This window comes from Pseudorca crassidens, chromosome 2 (genome assembly GCF_039906515.1).
Source record: "Pseudorca crassidens isolate mPseCra1 chromosome 2, mPseCra1.hap1, whole genome shotgun sequence".
Lineage (NCBI taxonomy): Eukaryota > Metazoa > Chordata > Mammalia > Artiodactyla > Delphinidae > Pseudorca > Pseudorca crassidens.
The window spans coordinates 57,101,251-57,117,646 of NC_090297.1; the positions used below are offsets into that span (position 1 = coordinate 57,101,251).

Consider the following 16,396-nt stretch of genomic DNA (forward strand, 5'->3'; position numbering starts at 1 on the left):
CCTCAGTCACACTTCTCACATTTCAAGTACTCCACAGCTACTTGTGGCTAGTGGCTACCATATTGGACAGCACACATACAGCACATTTACTTCTTCACAGACAGTTCTATTGGATAGTGCTGTTCTATACAAAGTGAGTCAAGTCTGTCTCAATGGCAAAAAGATTATATTTAGGCAGTGTATCATGTGCCTTTAATACTTCTCACCAAGGAAAGCTATGTGGCCATGATCTGACCTTGGAAAAGAAGAGCATTCACGAAGGAAATTAAGAACTTTGATGAATGTGTAATTGAACACAATTGTTACTATGTTTATTGATTTAAACCATGATATTATCTGAGAGCAGATAATAAACCTGACCAAAGTAAAATACCTATTAAAACATGATCAACATTGCTGTAAGCCTCAATTATCTTTGAATAACAGTCATATATTCAAGTTGTAGAAGTTATTTATGCTAATTGTGGAATTTTAGAAAATACAGAAAAGAATTAAAAGAATAAATAATTATACTCCAAGAGAAAAATCACTGTTTATATGTTGATGAATAGCCAACATTGCTTTAAATAGTAAGCTTAGTTTTTAAATAATATTTCCTCACTTAACTTACATACTTCCTTGCTTTTTCACTGTTTTCCAATTGAAAATCAATAGAGCCATTACCTCCATATTACCACTATGAGCTGCTTAAATGGTTAAACCAGGAGAATTGTTTCTTCCTTGGAGTTTGACCAGAAGAATTTCAGCCAGGTTCTGGATTAGCTTTAACTTGATAATATCCACTTGCAAAACCAAATATATTTGTAAGAATTCACTAGTATGAATGAGGCCAAATTGCCAATTTCTCTAATGAATCTCTGTGTGTGTGTGTGTGTGTGTGTGTATGTTTGCATATGTTTTGAATGTCTGCCCCAAAGAATGTATTTTTATGATTTGTTGTTTGTGTTTAGTACTTATGTTTAAAATGTTCCTATTTTAAAGGAAAATTTCTTTTTATAGGCTTTGCTTTCTCTTTATCTCAATCTTCCATTGGTTTCCATGGAAACTGGGAAATTTTCACTGAGCCCAGATCTAGAAAATTCAAAAAATCGAGGAACTTTTTTAGTCATAATGTCGGGTATATGTTGTCAGGAAAGAAACATACACACACATATATTTATTTTGTTTTTGTTTAGCTGAACATATCAACTATCTTGGTTTTGAAAGGCTTTGATTATGGAGATGAGCTTATCATGGAAGCAAACAACTGTAGAACTTTGAAAATTTTGAACTCAGTAGTTTATCTAATCTCTTTAGTTTTCAGATAACGATTCTTTGTATTGAAGAATTGTTTGATAACTGAAAGGTCTATTAATAGTACTATACTGATCACAAAATTCATCAGTTTAGTTCTTTGAGATCAGCTTAGTTTATTTGATTTCACATTATTATACATTACATTTGTATTTTGAATTTATTATACATACTATCTAAGAAGGATTTGGAGAATTTTGCAAAGAAGACATATGCAAACAGATTGGTAAAGTAGAAATTTTAAAAGAAAGCAAATATGACGAAAAGAAAATAGGAACCATGTCCATTCACTATGAGAGAGATATTTTTTTATTATTAGGCGGCACATTATTTAATGGACCATGTCCTCAAAAGCAGCTTCATAGCTCATACAGGTGCAGAGTTGATGTGGCAGGTTTTTAAAGCAACCTTTGTTCAAAGAAGAAAGAATGTCATTGAAGCACTATTTCAATGAAGGCAATTCTGTGAGAAGGTTAAAATGATGTAGTCTGACGAAGTACATTATCTTTGTCAGGAGCAAGACACAGACGAAGAGGGGTACCAGCCCTGTATTCTGGGGCGCTGGTTGGTGGATGTGGGGCAGAGTTGCTGCATTTGTAAATTCCAGTGCAGTGTTAGTGTACAGGAAGAGAGAGGAAGATAATGAACACATTATTCCCTAGGCACTTCACCCTTACTAAACTACTGCTAGTTCTTAGAGTGCCCACTCAACACGCAGTAAGTATTACTCAGTGATGATGGTTACTAGGTTACCTCTGATTTGGTTTTCTAGTGATCCTATATGCATAGATGCAAAGCTTTCTTCTCCTGCCTATTTGTCAAATTAAGTGTCAGCTGTTCACATTTTATTTCAACTGGCCTTCATTTGTGACTGCGAAATTACGTGTCCTGTCCTCAAGCCCCGTGTGTCACGTCAGCATCTGATGCGTGTTGTTGTGAGATCTGCGAGTGCTCTGTGACATACTGTTGCTCCATGTGCCAACTACAGGAATGTTGTTGAATGGACTGTCCATTACCAACCTCATTTGCATTTTTGTCCTTTGCTCACAAGAAGTAGAGAATCCCAGGAATTTCAATTTGGATGATGCCACATCCTTGCTCAAGTTCTTATGGCCATACATGCCATGGTTGTACTAGGGGCCAAAATAGAACTTTAAGACAACACTGAGAGGACAATGCTGATACCCAGTCACTTGTAATGATGTGTGCTCATGGAGGCTTAGGATGCATGGATGATAGAAATCCACTCTTAATCCTCAAATTCTATATTAATAATTTGGTAAGAAAAGCCACTTGAAAGAATATCAGCACTATTTTTAAAACTTACAGGCTGAATTAACTAATTTGGAGCTGATTTCCTTTATATTCTGTCAAGTGGGTAGTTAGGAAAAAGTTGAGTCAGTGTCAGAAAAGTTAAAAGAAGACTAGTTAATGGCTTGGATGAATACCCTTTGGATCTGTTGGAACTAATTGTATATGAGAGTAATGTAGAAGTCAAAATATTTCCATTTAAATGTGTATATACATCTGGGTATATCCCCTAAGGTATAGAGGATTAAATTATAACGTAGGTGCTGCTGACTCTCTAGTAATTGAATAAAATTTGAACAGCTAGTTGTTAATATCTCTATGCTTAGGTATCCTACAGTCTTTTGTGGAATAAGTGTGTAAGTTCTTTTATGCAGTGTCACAGCAGCTCAGTTTACCATTCAGTTACACCAATGTGGCTGCTTAATAGGCTGCTCTAATTTGTCTTTCTAGTGTTGGGTTTGGATAGCTCTTGCTAAATACAGATAAGAGTGAAGTGTTCTTTGTTTCTTTTTTTTTTCATTCAATTGTTTCTCTTCTAAACGTATTTTCAAATTTATTACAGAAGAAAAGCAATGGGGCACCAAATGGATTTTATGCGGAAATTGATTGGGAAAGATACGTGAGTATCAGAAGATTGTTTGTCTTTATAAATATTTCAGAATGTGAAAACGAGTCGAGGCATTCTTGTATTTAAAATAGGACACAGAAATAAGTGAAACACCTCATTAGGAAGTGCCGGCACAGTTAGCATGCCGGCACAGGTAGCAGTTAAGAGCACTAGAGTCTATTAGACCTGGGTTCAAGTCCTGGCCCCTCCATATACCACCTATGTGTGGCTTTGGTTATTTGCTGGCCAGCAAAAATGAAGTCAGTAGTTATTTTATAGCACTGTCATGAGGATTCATTGAGCTAATTATTTGCAGAATATTTCAGTAGGCTGCCTAGCCTGTAATATGTGTTCAAAAAATGCTTTTTAAAATATTAACTCCAGATGTTTCAGTCCTGGTTATATTTCTAAGCGGCTTTCAGTATTGGGCCTTGATTTCATAATGTCCTAGTCCATTCGGGCGGCTCTAACAAAAATACTAAAAATTGAATGGCTTGTAAACAACAGATATTTAATTCTAACAATTCTGGAGCCTGGAAGTCCAAGATCATGGTACCAGCAGATTTGGTGTCTGGTTGAGTGCCCACTTTCTGGTTCATAGAAGGCACCTTCTAGCTGTAACCTCACTGGGGTCTTTTTCATAAGGTCACTAACCCCAACCATGAGGACTCCTGCCTCGTGACCTAATCACCTCCAAAGGCCCCACCTCCTAAAACCATCACCTTGGGGTTTGGATTTCAACATATAAGTTTGGGGAGAATACAAACCTTCATACCATAGCTCATGATAATTATTATAGCCTCGTGGTACAGATTTTTCTTGGGTCAAATGACAATCACTTGTTGCTTCTCAAGGAGCGAAGGTGAATCCCAGCTGAGACCTAAATTCTCCTCATAATTCCCCCAGAAAGCAATTAACCTCATCACCACACACTTCACCAACCACAACAAAATGGACACAATGGCTCTTAGATTTCTAATCATAGAAAACGTGTAGACCATATTCACATCCAAAATCATTTCTATTGCATAGTAAGTGCCCAAATTCACAATCCCTACAGAATGCCTTTGTACTTATACCTTAGGTGACTGTCTGGCCCAGCCTCCCCTTTCATAAGAATTAAGATTGATGTTAATGCTTTTGCACATTTGTTAATAAGAAGAATTTTATTTTTATAATAACAACCACCATTTATAATATTATATGCTACTGAATTCTTACCACCTTAGAAGGTAAATACTACATTATCTGCATTTTAGAGAAAAGAAAACTGAAGCTCAGAAAGGTTAAATTCTTCATGCCACTTGTGCAGTCCAAAACATGTCATTCTGTCAACCTCATTACCTGGTCCTCTCTTATATTTGTTTCCCAGAATTGAGATCTTTTGATATTTTTAGCAGTTTAATTCCCTAGATCTATGATAGCCCCTATGTTATCCTACATCCAAATTGTTCACAAATAATGTTATAAAGGAAGTTACTAAAGATATTAAGGAAGGATGATTTCTTTTCTCAAAATTAACACTTTTTCACCCAGAAAGATTTTTGTTATGTTTTGTAGAATTCTTTAATATACAGGAATGGGATACTCTAAGCAAACAAGAAGCATGATAATTAAAATACGAAATTACTCATCAAGTACTTCTGCTACCCCATCTAAACTCTAAACCCTAGTGCTGTCCTGTCAACATGTAAGTGTTTAAATGAAGCAGAATTTCCCTCGAATTTGCTTGGTCCTAAAAAATACTCAGGTCACAGGAATTGTGTTTGTAATTATACACTAGACTCCACTTTCTCTAAGTAATAATAAAGGTTTTATTCTTAATAGATTATATCATCGTGTTTTTGGCAGGGAAGGCCTAGGGTAGGATGTGGCCTTCAGGCAAAGCCCTAAAGTTTAAGTAGTTTAACTGACTGCACATTTGAGGGAGGAGACTTCCAGGCAGAGAGAAGGACATTTATGAGGACCCTGAAGTGAGAAAGAGCTTGCAGCAATCAAATCATAAACGTTAATAGTGGGAAGAAGGCCTTGTGAGAATCAGGCAGGGCCTTGTGGGCTGCACAGTGGTGCTGACTATTATTCTAAGTGCAGTGAGAAGCCAGGGACAGGTTTTTAGCAGGAAAGTAACCTTAATACACTTGCATTTTAAAAGTAGCTTTGAGTACTGAAAGGACAGAGGGAGACAATAAATGCCCAATAAATGGCAGCTTTTCCATGGCGTTCAGGCCCTCTTCTCTCTCCATGGTCATGGTATGTCTTTTGCTTCAGTGACTCCAAAGTCTCTCTCTCCAGCTCTGTCTTCTTTACTTCCAGGCCTATGACCTCAACTACAAGAGGCTGCCCTTGAACTCTGCACCCTTTTCCTCTCTCAGGCATAGAGTTGAGCCTCAAAATACCTGGGATCAAGGCCCAGGTCTACCATTTGCTGGGTGTGTTTCCTTGAGAAATGGCGTCTAATTCCTCTTAGTTTCCTCCTTGGTGAATGGGATAATTCTTTCTGCATATGATTGTTATGAAGGGACAGTAAAATAAAGCGTGGGTCACAGTACTTATCATATAATAGGAACTAAAGTATGATAATTCTAATCCCAGTCATGCAAACTATCTTTTATCTTTCCTGTCTTTTTCCTAAAAATGTTATTTGCCTTCTGTTAGAATGAGTTCAGCCAGGAGTACTCCCAGAATTTGAGGATAGCAATCTCGGAGTCTTCTTGAACCTTCCATCTTCTTTTCCTCCTATGACCAGTCTGTTACTAAGAACTAACAAATTGTCCTTCCAAATGTCCTTGATTCTTCCCTTCCCACCACGAACAACTTGGTCATTTACTTAGCACATCTCACCTGAATTGATGCAAGCATCTTAAATTAGTTTTCCTTTCTCCAGTTTCTTCTGTCCCCAGTATATCCTGAAGCATATTTCCTTAAGATTCTGCTTTCAGCGTGTCCTACCTTAATTGAGAAGCTGCAGTAGCCATATCAAGTTTAGACTCTTCCCCCAGCATGTTGCTCCCCAGCCCCCAGCCATGGTCTTCTTTTCCATGGTCTCCCACCATACAGCTTCCTTTCCAGTCCTGTCATTGTCACCATTGCCTCTCCCTTTCCCTACAGGAATCACACTGTCCATTCCTGCCTTGGTGTCTCGGTACAGGCTCTTCCTCACCACTGGCTCCCCTCTCCTCTCCATCTGGCCCGAAAGGCACACACAGACTCTCTAATTCTTCCAAACCTCACAAATTTCCTCTCCTTTCAAACTCCTATCACTGGTGTTTTGTGTTTCGCATTTTTTTGAACTTTTGCTTACCAGAATACAGTCGAAAGATAATTTGCATTTTGTATCCCTGCCATGTTGCTCAGCATAGTCTTTGGCTTACAGGAAATGCATGATAAATTCTGTTTGAATGTTTTCTTTCATTGACAGTTGATTCCTAGTTTATTTTCCCAATAGGAAGAGTCTCCAAATATCCGTGAGTAAATATCTAAACATATAGGGCCCAGCACTCACCTCCAAAACAAGAGACAAGTCTATACCCTTAACTGGAAGACCCTTGAAGGAAAATGAATAATTCCTTTATCATTGTCAGGATAATAATTGCTTAATGTGCACTTGTATTTTATAGAACTCTCCTGAGCTGGATGAAGAAGGCTACAGCATCAGACCTGAGGAACCCGGCTATATCCTTTCTTTATATTTTAATTTTCATTTTCATTTGCTCTCAGCAGGGTGATAAATTTTGTATTGAAAAGGTGCCGAAACCCAAGCTTCTCAAGTCCTGTTGTCCCTTGTATTAGAGATGAATAAACAGCACAGAGAACAGCCTGATCACTAACAAGCAGGCATTTTGCCTTTTGCTCTATTCATAGAAAAGAGAGAGTGAGGAGAAAGAGAAAAGTTGTGCTGAAAAACAGTTGTACAAATTGCGGGTACTGGGTTGTCTGCTGAAATCCTATGTGACAACGTCACTAATGGTGGCTGGAAAATAGCTCTGACTTGTGCTTTGCCTGCAAACCATCTCTGGTAAGAGCAGGTCACACTCTGAAGCAGTTAAAAATCATCACAAATCATCAGTAGAGAGGCCTTCCTGTCTCCACAGTAAGAGGAAGTTCCCGTGGGCCTGTCACGCCTGTCACTGTGTGTGCTGAGTGAGACACAAATGGCCAACTTTGTAACCATTGCTCCTTGAAATTCACCATCCTTAATCCTGCTCCAAGGAAAGGTGAATAAATTCTAACTCTTTCCTTCTTTACCCTTTGATTTTTGTTTGTTTTGCTTTGATTTTCTACCATCTAAGGATACTTCTGCTGCCTCTATGTGCAGTCACTCATGTCTTATACTCATCATTGCCTCCCAGTAGAAAAAAAGAGTTATGTATCTTTAACTGTGTTCTACCTACCAAAGGAAAGCACTTTTATTCTTCAAGCGAATCGGAAGAGGAAGAAGAATCACACAAGAAGTTTAATATCAAGATTAAGCCATTGCAAGCTAAAGACATTCTTAAGAACGCTGCAACTGTAGATGAACTGAAGGCATCAATAGGCAACATTGCACTTTCCCCATCACCAGTGGTGAGTGGATTTTATTTCAAGCTTTGGTGAGGTTGGACAGAGAGCTGTGCTCTGCCCATACACGTTAAGTAGATCAGAAACTTCTTAAACTGAAGGCTGCATATGGTCACCATTTTATGAAGTCTATAAACCTGAAGCAGCTCGTTCTAGCCATGGAAAGTTATGCTCATTCTATATTGCAGTTTCTGTGCTTTTCAAAATGGTAAAAATGCACGAGATCACATTTCTTTTTGATGTTTTCCTGCAATCATTTTTCAAAGAAGGAAAGAATAACATAAAGATTATCCAGACTTACTCCTGAAACAATTAAAAACAATATGAAGTATACGAATTTACTAATAGCGATTTTTAAAAACACATCTTAATGTCATCTCTTATGATATAAAACATAAAAACTCATGGAAAGAAAACCAAGAAAATTGCTTTTTTTTAGGAAAATAAAAACCCTTTTCATTGCTAATGCTTCTAAAAGAAATATTAATCTAACATCATAGATCATAGTCTAAAAAGGTATTAAAACTCATAAGCTTCATTATATTTTATTATCAAATTGTCTTAAATAATCTCATCATTTAGGCACCTCAGATACAGGTATGCCTTATTTATATTAATCAAATTCGTATTTTTCTACAAGTTGTACTTCCTTCTCCAATTCTCATCTACTAAATTTCTCTAATTGCTGCCTTCTGAGTTCCAACATTTACAGTGTTTTCTCTGTAGTACTTGATAAATGCTGCAATTGTTTTCTAAAAATAGCTGTGAAGAGCAGATGAAGGCTCTCATACTAGGAGCTAAGATGTTCTTGGCTTCTTGGCATCTTCTTTAGAGAAATGTGCTCTCCCTGCAGCATTTCCCATGAACGAGGTAATTAATAAATGCTGAACCATTTTTGAGATGCTTCTGGAATATCTCGACTAACCTTTCTAAAGGAGTTGTAATCACCCATCCTTTGGGAATAAATGTTTGCCTGCCTGGGATGAATAAAGTCTATAAAGATGCCTTCTTTAGTGCTTAGTGCTTATAATGGCCTTTACCACTACGGTTAGGGTCAACTAACATGATTGCTAATAGTAGTCAACCACAGCAAATGATATTTCAGGTAATTTTTAATCATACTCACTTGCAATCTTAAGATGTTTTCTTGAAAAGGGAGGCATAACATGTATTAGTTTTCTTTCCCTTCTGCCATGGAGGGTACAGATTTTAAATTCACATGTTGGTCTACAATACAGGTGATTTCTAGTAATAGGGGCATTTTAACTGTACACAATTTCACTTTTCAGTTAACATCTTTCAAATCATTTTTTACTTACTAAATCATTTTTTATCAATTGTAAAAGTTTATTTCAATGCCTGAAACCAGTTTATATCCACTTCTCTATAGAGTGTAATAAACCTAGTGGTCATTTGAAAGCTACCAGGATAAGTGTAAGAAGGCAAGTTCATGGGGTTCAGTGAACAAATTTCTGTTTGTTCCCCAGATATGTGTGGGATATATTTGCTAAAAGCTAGTTGACTCTTGGAAAGGGGAAGTCCCTTCTATCAAAACGAATGTGCCTGCCCAAGTCATTCTTCCTATCAGATAATGAGGGTACAGCAAGGAGAGTGGTTGTCACTCTGAGCTCTTCCCAACACCAGTTTTTAAAGTGGTATATTGACATGACGTGGCTGAGACTGACAAAAAGATGTTAGGGAAACAATGTTAAAACTAGATGGAGACACCCAGAGAAGTAATCCCAGGGTTAGGCAATTCCTGCAGCCCTGCAGCCCCACAAACCAAGGGATCCCCCCGGCCACTACTGCCTCCACACTCCCAGCTGGTTCCCTCTAATGTGAGAACCTGGCTCTCTCATTACTATGAGAGTTGTGATTTTTGACATTTACTGTAAGAAAATGAGCTGTGATTGTTGCTTTAGGGAAAGGTAGGCACGTTTCTGGATAAACATAAGTGTAAAGAGCGATTGGACTGGAAACATATTCTTGGCTTTAGAATCCATGCCCTCTTCTAGATAACCCATAACCAAATATAGGTGTATTTCGCCAATGACATAGGTAGAACTTTATCTCCAGAACTGGATAAATAGAAAGAACCTTCTGAAATCCAGCTAGTGCCATGATAAAAATGAGGAATGCTTTGCACAGCTTTAGATGTTTCCATCCAAGCAATCAGACGTTCACACAGCTACACTTAATTCAGGTACAAAAAGAGAAATAGGACCTATACCAGTTAATGATATATCAGAATATTTCATTTAGGCTGTGGTTCTTACGCTACAAAAGCATCAATTGTTACACTGCTAGAAATAAAGAAAATTCCAAATGGTAAGCTATTCATAACAATGTCTTATGTTGAATTTCTGATTTCTATTTCTTTTGAAGAATTTTAAGATAAAGTTGTGTTTCACTTGTTCTTTTCATCTATCTGTGAATATGTATTAATGAATTGTAACCCATTTGATATCTCTTATCATGAATTGATTTTCATTTTATTTGGATAGGTTTCCTGTATACACATCATGGTCAAATGACTCGATAAATGAATGAAATGAATGAATGGATGGATGAATGTGTCATATATATCTATGTGTATATACAGTATAAACAAACCTATCTGAAAATTACTCCTCCCCAAAACAAAGCTTCAGCAACATAGAAAATCAGGGTTTTAGCTACTGGCAAAAATCCTACTCTACAGGCAAATGAACATAATTCCAGTCCAGATCTCACCTGGGTCCTTGATTTTTATATAGAAATCAAGTATAGTATGGACCAGGACAAGGCCAAGCACCAAAAAAGAAGACAGGAGGATGCAGAGGTCAACTCACAGGCAAAAGATGTTAATTTCTATTCTTATCATGTTGTGGTCTCCTAGTAAGATATCATGCTGATATGGTAAAGAAGGAAAATCACCCATGTTTCAGTTGTTGATTTGGGATCTGTATGAGTTAGAATATTGGTAGAGCTGCTTTAACAGAAACCAAAATAGTCATGGCTTTAAAAAAATGGATGATTTATTTCTATCCCACAAAAGAGTCAAAGCTGATAGGCAGTCCAGATGGGTAATAGAGTCTTGCTCCAGGGGTCATTCAAGAACCCAGGAACTTTCTGTATTATTGCTCTACCTTTTCAAGGATGCTGGTGCCTTACCATCACGAAACACCTCCATGTTCCAGCCTTGGGATGGAGGAAAGGGAAAATAAAAGGCAAGTGGTTTCTTTTAAGTGTTGAATTCAGAAGTTGTACCGATCACTGCCCCCCAGATCCCACTGGCCATAATTTAGTCATATGGCCATATTAGCTGGAAGGGAGTCTGGGAAATGTAGTTTTTGGCTGGATACACATATAACCAGCTAAAATTCAGGGTTCTGTTACTAAAAGATAAAGGAGTGAATGGATATTGGTAGATATTGACACAGTTTCTGTGCCACTATATCTTAAATAATCAGATAAATTTGGGGAGTTATTGGAAAATGGGATTTCCTCCCCATCTATCTTAAAATTATTCCCAGAACCTATTGAAACTAGGAAGTTTCCTTTTAGAGAATTCTAATCACTAATTTCTAAATACCAGTTATGTTATGCTATGTGTTAGCCAGCAGAAGGATGAAAAGAAACAAACTTAAGTAAAATACCAACTTATTTGGTTGATAGAGATGCCGCCAACAGTAATAGTGCTCCTTCTGTCTTACAAAGTTCACTGCTTTTTGAGGAAGGCTGTTTCATTGTTGAAAGAAATTTATTAAACCCAAATGCTGTCTCTGTGTAACTTTTGTTCATGTTATAGTTGTGCTCTTTGGAGGATGAAAAAAGGACAGAGTTCCTCCTTTTCTCAACAGGTTTTCCGTGCAGCATGCTGACTCCAATTCCAAGTTTAGTGTGCAGGATGTTGCGCTCAATACCTGTGGGGTAGGGTGGGCAGAGGGAGACCTTAAGCTGTTTTGCACATCCAACAACAGCCTAAGCTAATCACATGGGGAACTTGTGAGCTAGAATGACCCTTCCGGGTTGTCCTGGGTTTAGCTGAGATCAATAACCTTTATACAGCTAGTGCTCCAATATGGGCAGGCTAAGAAAGGGGCATGACCTTCGCCAAGGTGACTCTCTGCAGCTGAGTCAGATCCTGAAGTGCTGACAGTTGAAGGCTGTCTGCCAATAGCGCTCCTAACAGCTGTGGGAGAAACCCTTCTGAAGACAAATCTACATGGCATATTTTGGCACCTCTTGTTACCACATTCTTTTCCAAGTGCTTTCTGGCCATTTGTATAAATAATTTCTTCTAGAATCTTGGGTTAATAGGAGGTAGCCGTATAATAATACCCAGGTCTGCCATGTTCTACCTATGTAACCTTAGATAAGTCCTATAATTCTTCTGAGCTTCTATTTCCTTTTCTGTAAAGTGAGGGTAATAATGGTCCTTATGGAATTTTTCTGTAGATTATGGTTGGTCTCTGGAAGAATCAAATCTTCTTTGACTTTCTGTTCCCTGTGCTTAGCACAGTACATGGCACACGTTGGGCATATAGATAGTTATTCAATAAATGAGTGAATGAAGAAAGCACACAGAATATCCTAGTAACAGTACCTGATGTGTACATAGTACTTTGCAGTTGTTTGTCTCTTTATTACTGGTTGTATTGTTCAGGGTTCTCCAGAGAAACAGAACTAACAGGATATATGTATATATGTGTATAGATAGATGAGAGAGAGAGAGAGATGATGATGATAGATTTATTATAAGAAATTGGCTTCACGTGATTATGGAGGCTGAAAAGTCCCACAACATGCTGTCCACAAACTGGAGACCCAGGAAAGCTGGTGAAATAATTCAATCTGAGCCTCAACCCTGAGAACCAGAAGACTTGATGGTGCAAATTCCAGTCTGAGGGCAGAAGATGACAAGGTGTGTCCCAGCACAAACAATGAGGCAGAAAAGGGGGGTGAATTCCTCCTTTGTCCACCTCTTTTCTATTCAGACCCTCAATAGATTAGATAATGCTGACGTACATAGGGGAGGGTCACCAATTCAAATGCTAATCTTATGTGGAAACACCCTCACAACACACTCAGAAATAATGTTTAATCTGGGTACCTGACAGCCAATCAAGTTGACACATAAAATTAACCATCACACTAATATGTATGTATGTATGTATGTATTTATCTATATCTGTATATACATCATTTTTTAATCTAACTCTTGACCCTTTATTGAGAGTCATGGCTTTGCTCCCCCATTTCTAGTCCCCTGCCCTAAAAGCATTCTGTCTTTTCATATCCTGGATTATAATGTATCTGTATCTCAAGTCTTGAATTCAGTTATAGAGGTTTGGGCAGTCTCTTGCCTATCTTAGACTTTAATTTTGAACCAAATCTCCACCTTTTAGAGGAACTACTTTTAAATCAATTTTTTCCATACTGGACATTTGTGATGGATATTTCTTTAAACACAAATAGAAACTTTGTACTTAACCCCTGAAGGACCTAGCATACAGTGCCAGCTTATTTTACAGGAAAGATATTAGAATCTGCTAGACCTGAACTCAACCTCTTGCAAACTTAGGCAAGTTTCTTAAACCTATTTGAGTCTCAGTTTCTTCATGTCTAAAATGGGAATAAATGAACACCTACCTTACACGGTAGTCCATCTCTTTCTGCTAATAAAATGTAAAGATCTTTCCTTTAAAGGAGAAGATGGAAGCAGAGATATGAGATAAAGAGTTCTGCTATCTGCTTCCCTTGATACCACACTCCTTACATTCAGGGTAGAAGCAAACCTCTATTATATCTTCCATGAGTGGTTTTGTCCTTAAAAAGTAAACATTTCTCAAAGGGGCTAAATAAATTAACGGGTGCAAGATTGGACTATAAGGAAATATGCCCTTATAAAAACAACAAAATGAAAATTCAATACACAATGGAATACCATTAATTCTCTTTAAGATAATTTGAGGGAGATACAAATAGACACTTATTCCAACGATGTCACAATTACTCAAATAACTGGGCTCTGTCTCTTACCTGGGGTTGCTCTGCGCAAGTTACAAAACCTGAGTCATGGTTTCTTCATTAGTAGGTGAAGATAACTCCCATACCTACTTCACAGGGCTATTGTAAGGGTGGCATGAGTTAATATAGAAAGCACTCAGATGCTACATTTAGGGATTATTTGATTGTTGTTACTAGAATTGTCTGCAGAGCCTGGGGCATATTTTTAAGAATATCATTAATGGTGATAAATCAGAAAACCCAAATGACCAAAAGTCATTTAGAGCCAAGACCAGTAATTACTCTGAGTATCAAACTGGGAAAATGTGTTAATAAAATAATTTATTTTGTGATGCCTGTGGATTCGTTTTGAAGCTCATTCCAGAAGCATTCCTGTTTTAGCATTCCTAATTTTGTTTTAACAAAATCCCTTGAATAAGTGTGGTGCTTCTTCAGGAGACCGTACTGAAGGCTAGCATTCCTAATGGGATCCTACATTGTGCATCCCCACCAAATTTATTTCATGGAGAAATGACATAATATTCCAGCCCTCTTCGAATCAATTCACCGAATATTTGGTAAGCACCTTCTGTGTAGCAGGCACTGAGAGCTAGCATCAGAAATATTGGACACACTTGGTCCAACCTTCGTGCTAACTAACTACAAGCTTATCAGAAAACAATGTATAGCTGATGTCACAAGCGGTACATAGAAGTTGAACTTCCCCTTGTGGTCCTGTCTTCACTCAGTCCTGATTGAATATGTGGGCCTATTCAGCTTCCCCTCTGGCCTCCATTTCACAGTCTCCTGACTTCCTCACCCCTCTCAGGATCTCAGAGGTAGACATCTCCGTTTCTTCCAGAACCCACAGGGACACATCTTCAGCGACATGCTTTGCTCCCTAGGTGCTTTGAATCTTGTGGCTCTCATAGCTTTCCTGGAATTGAAAAGACAGGTGCTATATTTTAATTCTTGGTGCAATATCATCTTTTCCTTGTGTCATGAGCTGCCGTTGATTCCTTTACTTTTGTCCTTTGGTGAGTCGAGGATCACTGCTGACTTACCTTGAGAAGTTGTCCTTAACTAGAAGCATTTAGTTCTCTACTGATTACAAATTTTTGCTCTGGGACAAGTCAGAACTAAGTTTGCATTCTGGCTCTGCACTCATTATCCACATGATCCTGGGTAAGTTACTTAAACCTTTAAGCCCCAGTCAAGGCTTAATCAGGTGTAAAATCATTTTAATAATACTATTCATCTCATAGTATCCTTATAAAAATTAAGGAAGTAGTGCATGTAAAGTAGTTAGTACTTTGTAAGTATATTTATGTAAGGCCCAAAGGAGTTGCTTAGTAAATGATAGCTATTTTTAATCAGAACAATGGAGTGTGTCTCCTGGTGACTACTCATAAACATCCTTAAGGTCAGAGACCACTTAGAGAACTTACGATGGCGATGGTGTTGCTGGTTGGCAGCTATGATAATTTGCTTACTGATTGTGTTTCAACTGCTTCACATATGTTAATTAATGTATCCACACAACCACCCTATGAGATAGGTACTATTATTACCCTCATTTTACAGATGAGAAAACTGAGGCATAGAAGAATTAATTAATTCACCCAAGATGTCACAGCTAGTAAGTGAAGTTGCTGAGATTTAAACTCAGAAGTTCTGGTTTCCAATTCAAAAATTTTACCCACTATATTATACTACTTTTGATGAAAGCTACTGTTTCTCTTTCCAGAGGAAAAAATTAAAATTTCAATAACTCATACAAAACATTTTACAAATAATTTCTGATTACTCACAAACCCTTTGAAGGCTATCACTATAACGGTGCCTAAAGAGCCCATGTCACTCTACATACACTCTCTCCTGTGTTCCATGTGACAAGAGAGCAAGGCTGAGCTGATAGGTCAGTCAGGCTTAACTGCTTCTGTGTCACCTTTGTTTTAAATGTTAAAGAAAGACACCTTCTTTTTATATGACTCATATATTTCAGTTCCCCTAATCAATCAATCAGCAAGCATTTTTTATATGGATGGTTCATTATAATAATGGTTCATGTTTTACAAAAGCTGTCATGATCAGAAAGATGTAATGAGCCAGCTACACTGTTAAGTAGGCAGGGAGGTGGTGCTCACCTTATTTTACGGAAGACATCAACTCCGAAAGATCAAGAGGCAGCTGAAGTTTCGAGGGCCAGGACTTGAACTCCAGCATCTGCCTCCTTTCTGCCAAGTTAAAAACACAGTATATTAAAAAATAAATAAATAAATAAAAACCACCACAGTATATTTTCTCATCTACATTGAATCAGGGTCTGTGATTCAATTATTTTTAAATTCCTCTCAACTTTAATACTCTGCTGTGCATATTCTGGCCCAAGAATCTCTACGGGAAGTGCTCTGTTTTAGGGGCAGGTTGATGATATAGAAAGGGGACCAAGAAAGAGAGCACTTCCTTGAAGCCCATTGGTTAAGTAGAGAGAACACAGGCTTTTGAGTCCGTATCTTATTATCTCTGTGTCCATGGGTAAGCTCCTTAACTCAGCATCTCAGTTCCCAAGTCTGTAAAATGGGAACAGTAATGCCTACCTTCTCAGGACTGATGTAAAGATGACATGAGATAATG

The 16,396-nt window shown here is 37.8% G+C and overlaps 1 protein-coding gene across 24 annotated transcripts in view; it reads left to right on the top strand.

The window, feature by feature from the left end:
• Positions 1-16,396, top strand: part of SGIP1 (SH3GL interacting endocytic adaptor 1) — a 213,973-nt gene that overhangs the window by 105,826 nt on the left and 91,751 nt on the right. For all 24 annotated transcript variants that reach the window (XM_067726463.1, XM_067726466.1, XM_067726467.1 and 21 more), the window contains 3 exons: positions 3,167-3,223; positions 6,829-6,883; positions 7,599-7,774. In XM_067726463.1, the coding sequence (XP_067582564.1) occupies positions 3,167-3,223; positions 6,829-6,883; positions 7,599-7,774 (288 nt within the window). The remainder of the gene's footprint in view (positions 1-3,166; positions 3,224-6,828; positions 6,884-7,598; positions 7,775-16,396) is intronic.